General features: G+C 41.8%; 1 protein-coding gene across 1 annotated transcript; it reads left to right on the top strand.

Annotated features, from left to right (window-relative positions):
- The first annotated feature begins 2,161 nt into the window (after positions 1–2,161).
- Positions 2,162–5,903, top strand: pfn1 (profilin 1). The gene is made up of 4 exons (XM_080838349.1): positions 2,162–2,247; positions 2,432–2,584; positions 4,859–5,054; positions 5,505–5,903. Exons 2-4 carry the CDS (start codon positions 2,453–2,455, stop codon positions 5,600–5,602), a joined length of 426 nt encoding a protein of 141 aa, XP_080694475.1. The 5' UTR covers positions 2,162–2,247; positions 2,432–2,452; the 3' UTR covers positions 5,603–5,903.

Raw genomic sequence — 5,903 nt, 5'->3', positions numbered from 1 at the left:
AGAGTTGGACTGGGCACTGAAATTCTTATGACAGGACACCATACCACATTACCATAACATAACAAGACATAACATATAAACATATACACATATATAAGTACTCCAACATGATATAACATAACATAACTTAACAATAAGTACTGAACATTAGATAAACATATGAAAGACAGAGTAGTAGACCTACTAGATAAACAATAAATATACAATATAGATACTAAACATAAATACACATACTAAACAGATAAACATACCTACATGATATTTTAGCTATACTGAACATATTATACACATAATAACCTGAACACAGAGACAAGACACTTCAAGTATGTGGGTAGTGCAATATTGCAGGTGTAGTGCAAATAGCAGTGAAAGTGAGCCTGTGTAAGTAAAGTGGCGAGTGTAAAGTGACGAGAGCGAATTATTGTCCATTTAGGAGTCTGATGGCCTTAGGGTAGAAACTGTTCTCCAGTCTGCGGGTGCGAGACCGGATACTTCGGAAGGCAGCAGGGTGAACAGTCTGAAGGATGGGTGGTGACAGTCTTTTAGGATCCTGCCAGCTCTTCGGAGGCATCTTGTGAGGTAGATGTCCTGAAGGGAAGGGAGTTTCCTGCCGATGATGAACTCAGCGGATCTGACCACACTGCGTAGGGCCTTACGGTCAATGGCTGTGCAGCTCCCAAACCACACTGAGATGCTACCAGTCAAGATACTTTCTATAGTGCATCTATAGAAGTTGGTGAGGATGTCTGGATTCATGCCAAACTTCCTGAGTCTCCTCAGTAAGAAGAGGCGTTTCCGGGCAGCTTTGACCACCTTATCAGTAACAAACCATATGCAATGACAAGACAGAACCTTAAACATAAGTATTATTCCGTAGTATTCCCCAGTGTTCTTAACACCAAAGAAATAACTAGGTAATAAAATAAGCACTTTCTAAGTATATAAAAACACTTCAAAGCGGTCTGGCCCAGACCATTCCCGGTGTCCCTTCTGCCAGCCTAGGCAATTAGCAGGATAATTAGCAAAGAACCAAGGTAATCAGTTGTATGAGTGTTTGGGTGCGCTAGTGGGGGTCTAAAATAAATGCAAACTGATGGCACCTTGGCGCTTCCATATTTATTTAAGTTTAAATAGCTCTGATTTTGTGTAGCTACAAAGGTAAACTAGGATGCTCTTGAGTTATCCGTGTGCATGTGTAGGTTAGAAATCCGCTTGAAGACTGCAATTACTGTATGTTTTATAAATCTTATGTCCACAACACTGAACATATGTTTGTCGAAAGTCATAATTGGTTGATTAGTTGTTTACATCATTCCCCTTGGCTTTTCCTTGTGCCATTTTAGCATATGCATATCCATCAACACCTCCTTACAGGCCTCCAAGTCATTTGGTTCCTCATGGTAGTGAATCTGCTAATTACCAAAGGACAGGTTTCCCACTTATGATTGATGGGAATTTTTAGCTAGATATGCATGTGATGATGATAAAAATCGGGGATTAGGCCGCAATCGTGAATCCAGAGTAATCGTTTTGTTTAGAGTCCATGGTAATACAAAAAAATACTCATATATCTGAGATTTAATAAATGAGACCCTTTATTCCCAGGTATTCGGATGTATTTTCAAACATATTTGGGCCCACTAAATTGTCAACAAATGTAGAACAATAAATATATATATATATATTTATATTTATATTAACATGCACAGAAGAAAGTGGAACAACAATTATCATTATTTTTCAGATATATGGCCAAAAAGTACTTCTAATGATTTCGTTTTCTCCAAAGTAATACCACTGACTACTTTGAAAGTGAACATAAAGAGCGCTTAATATATAGTCAGAGACTTTTTTTGTTTTAACAAAGTAGCAGATACATCCAACTTGCCCCACGTGAGTTAACATCTTCCACTGCTGTTCCAAAGACAGAAATACAAACCTGTGTAAAAATCTCGAGGAAGGAACAAGACATCAACTTTGACAAGTAACTTTTTCTAGCGTATAGGCTAGTTAGCAAACATATGTCTTCCTGGTCAACTACACGTAATAGTACCTGATAACATGGCAGAGCACATTGATTTGGCGCTCTGTCACGGTCGTCTATGCGTCACGAAAAAAAGTTTGAGGAAGTGACTCCCGCGGGGCAGGGCGCGCGCTGCCGGGGAAGGATAGGCCTATAAAGTCACTCGGACTTCCTCATCTTCACTTTGCAGCTTCTTGCAAAAGTCACCGGGATCGTTTGAGCAGGTAGGCGAATAACGTTCTTATTTGGCCTCGTTTACCAATCCGTTACCAATTTATCAATTACCCTCTGTTAATCAGTGGTGCTGTGTTATTGGCTGATCAAGTAGCCTTTCAATTATTGACTGATCAGTCTTGAGCCCAGCGCAGACTGTTATTGTTGGTCTTTGCTTACTTCTTTTTTCTTCAGTGACAGAGTTAAAATTACAACATGTCGTGGAAGGGATATATCGATCAGCTGATGGAGAAACCGTTTGTCATGGACGCCGCAATCGTGGGCTATACACCAGGTGAAGAATCGCTGTGGGCGGGCACGCCTGGGGGGAAGCTCGAGCATGTAACGGTAGGTGAACACAAAGGTCTACACTATGCATTCAAATCTTATCAGTTCATTATTTACTGTAAAGTCGGTAGTGAGTTATGTAAAGCTGAATAGCATATCGGAATTACCTAGGCTACATTATAAGTTCACGCGAAGCTTCTGTGACGGAAATGCCTTTGAACAAGCCTTTGTGTAAAATGTAGAATAGAAAACTGCTAGTTGACTGTGAATGGAACGATAAATGCATGTAATCGAATGGGCAATCTTAAAACGGCTGTGCCGAGTTAAGTTACTGCAGAATGGGCTGGGCGTCACACATGACGGCTTTGAAACATGACTAATTGAACTCTGAATTATTTCCAAATCGTGCAGATTGAATTAATCTTACTTAAACAGACAATATTCAAGCCAATGTGCATCTCTTCTGTTCACAAGTTGGTCTGTAAAAGGGAAATATGAGGCTGAAATGGACTGGTTTTATGTTTAGTTACTCAATCACTTCCTGAATTTTGCTCAAGTAGTGACCTGTCAGATATGCGCTTGTCGATAGCTGTTCTTAGAGCATCAGACATCCTACATCAGACTATTCTCTGTGTCAGCCTTATAAGCAGTCTGTAGCTGGCTGAATCTTAAATTTGAACTCAATTTTTGCGGATGCGGCTGCCTCTGAATGATTCCCTTATTTGGTCATGAGGTTGAGCGAAAAACCGAAGAAACGCGCATATGAAGGAAGTGCGCAAGGGGGTACCTATCTTACTCACTTCCGCCTTTTATGACTCCAGTTAGTCTATGCGCTATAGCTTTTCGCAAAGCCTATCAGATGTAATGTGTTACACTTTTGCATGTCACACCTGTTGAGCGACTTGAGAATGATCGGGGTTCTTGAGGTCGCCACAACCATTCAACTTCGCAAATATTTGGAGATGACTTTATGAATTAGGTTACTTAATTATCTAATTTGTGGTTGGAGCAGGTAGGCGGTGCCCCACTTTGGGAGGGACGTATTCGGTCTGTGCAACCTGAGCCGTATACAAAGTTAGGGGTGCAGTATTTGCTTCGTGAGCCCCTTCAAATCCTGAAACTCATTGGGTATGAACACATTGCCTGTGTTTTTTTCGTTCTTCACGATGATTGGAGCAGTAACTCTTATTTATGACGGTCTCTGTCTCCTGCAGGCTGTACCCAACATTTTCTTGAACTTCCTCCTCATTGTAGCGTTTTTAGGTGGTGGCGTGGAGGCTGGGTTCATACGTGCATGGGGAGGGAGGCGTGTGCATGAAGCGGTTTTCATTTCAAAGGCGTTCTTCTCACATGTTTACCGTGTGGCCCATGTTTCACTCCGCAGGCAGTGGATGACTACCACTGTAGAAGTAGAACTAGGATCGCGAGAGCGGTTGCAAGAGTTTAGAAATGTTTAATTGTACATTGGGTTTTAGACCTGCTCCTGCCCTCTGTGTAGTAGGATTGTGGTAATAAGCAGTTTCCTCCGGATGTCACAAATCTTTTGATGTAAAGGATCGGTTATCCATATTTTAGTCAAATTGTTGTGTGTGGATGAGCTGCTTGACATTGCTTGAGTTTGAATCACTTTTCTCCAAACTGTGTCCATACACATACCCATCTTCCATATTTGGTGAGTGTATTTTACACACCTGGATCTCGTGTAGTTGCAACGTTTTGAAATCTGAAGTAAGATGACATCTAGTGGTCAAGAATTGCATTCTCTGCTTTATTGAGGGTCCTCACACGCCCAGATATTTTGTACCTGTGTACAGTGACTTGGGCGTTTTTTCAGAGCTATGCAGTGATATTCTGTGTTTTGAACAACTTTTGGAGTGTTTTGTTGTGAAACTTCAAATATGTTGGATATGATCAGAGAGGAATGATCCATACACGTGTACAAGGACAACGAGAGCAGGAGAGAGGGGAGACATGACCAGACTAGTCGCTCAACATTCCTTCTTTGGCATTTTTTGCTGAAGGGAGGATGATGGTGTGCGGGGGTGGGCTACAAGTGGTAACTATTTGCATTTTAGGGGGGAGAGAGATAGGAGACAAGGGGGCAGCTATTCTCTTCATGTTTCTGATCTACCAGGATTGACTCTTAATAGCAGTACCTAAAATCTCGCTCGCTCGTCATCAGTGTCATCAGTGTTACCAGGGATCAATACAATTCACACGTCATCCTTGAGTACAAACAAACGTTAAAAATCAAAAAACATATGTAACTTATCTAATTTAAGACACCAGACAACTCATTGTTTTCTCTTTCTCTTGTCTTCATGGTCATGGTAGGCCGAAGAGATCAAATTACTGATTAAGACAGACCGCAGTGAATTGTTCAAATCCGGCGTAACTCTGGCAGGGAATAAGACCACAGTGCTGAGAGACAACCTTAACACGGAAGAATTGTGGACGATGGACATCCGCACCAAACCCACCGACGATGATGCCAACTCCTACAGCGTCTGCATTGCCAAGAGTTTGAAGGGTGCAGTATTTCTTTTCGGCCAAAAAAATGTCTCTGTTTTGCCTCTAGCTGTCCATCCAGGGTTAGCACCCAAAAAGGTTACACGCATCAACTGCAACCAGGAGTCTTGAATCCCTCACACACACGGTCCTATAACACACCACACACACACACACACACACACAGGCCTATAACACACACACATGCTCTCACACACACACACACACACACACACACACATGCTCACAGACACACACACACACACACACACACACACACACCGTCCTATAACACACACACACACACTTTAACACAAACTCACTCTGTCTCTATTAAGATAAAAATGTATTTAATGTCATCTAGAATCTAGAGGTTGTCCATCTACATATACGTGTGCCGGTTTAAATATGCCCATTTCTTACTCAGTCTCTCTCTCTCTCTCTCTCTCTCTCTCTCTCTCTCTCCCCACAGCTCTAATCATTGTAAAGGCACAGAAGGATGTACACGGTGGTTTGGTGAACAAGGCCGCCAACGATATGGTGGTATACCTCAGGAAATCGGCTTATTGATCTGGGGTAAGGCAGTCCCCCTGGAGCAGTCCTGGCCCCTGGTCCTCAAAGTTAATCACCTTGGGGCCTCACAATGGATGCATGTTTGACTGGTGCGATCCATGGGTTTGACGGTACGCAGTATTCAGTATTCGGCAGGGATGTGACTGGATCATTTAAATCTGTTCTCCTCGGGTTTAGCCTTCTGCTGTAGTATTTTTTTTTTCTTATTTGTTTATGTTACTTTTTATCGTGACCTACAGAACAAACAAACAAAAAAAGAGATTCTAAATAAAGAGAAATAATTCTAAGGTCATCTGTC

This window comes from Sprattus sprattus, assembly GCF_963457725.1.
Source record: "Sprattus sprattus genome assembly, chromosome: 5".
Lineage (NCBI taxonomy): Eukaryota > Metazoa > Chordata > Actinopteri > Clupeiformes > Clupeidae > Sprattus > Sprattus sprattus.
This window is presented reverse-complemented; position numbering and strand designations above follow the sequence as displayed.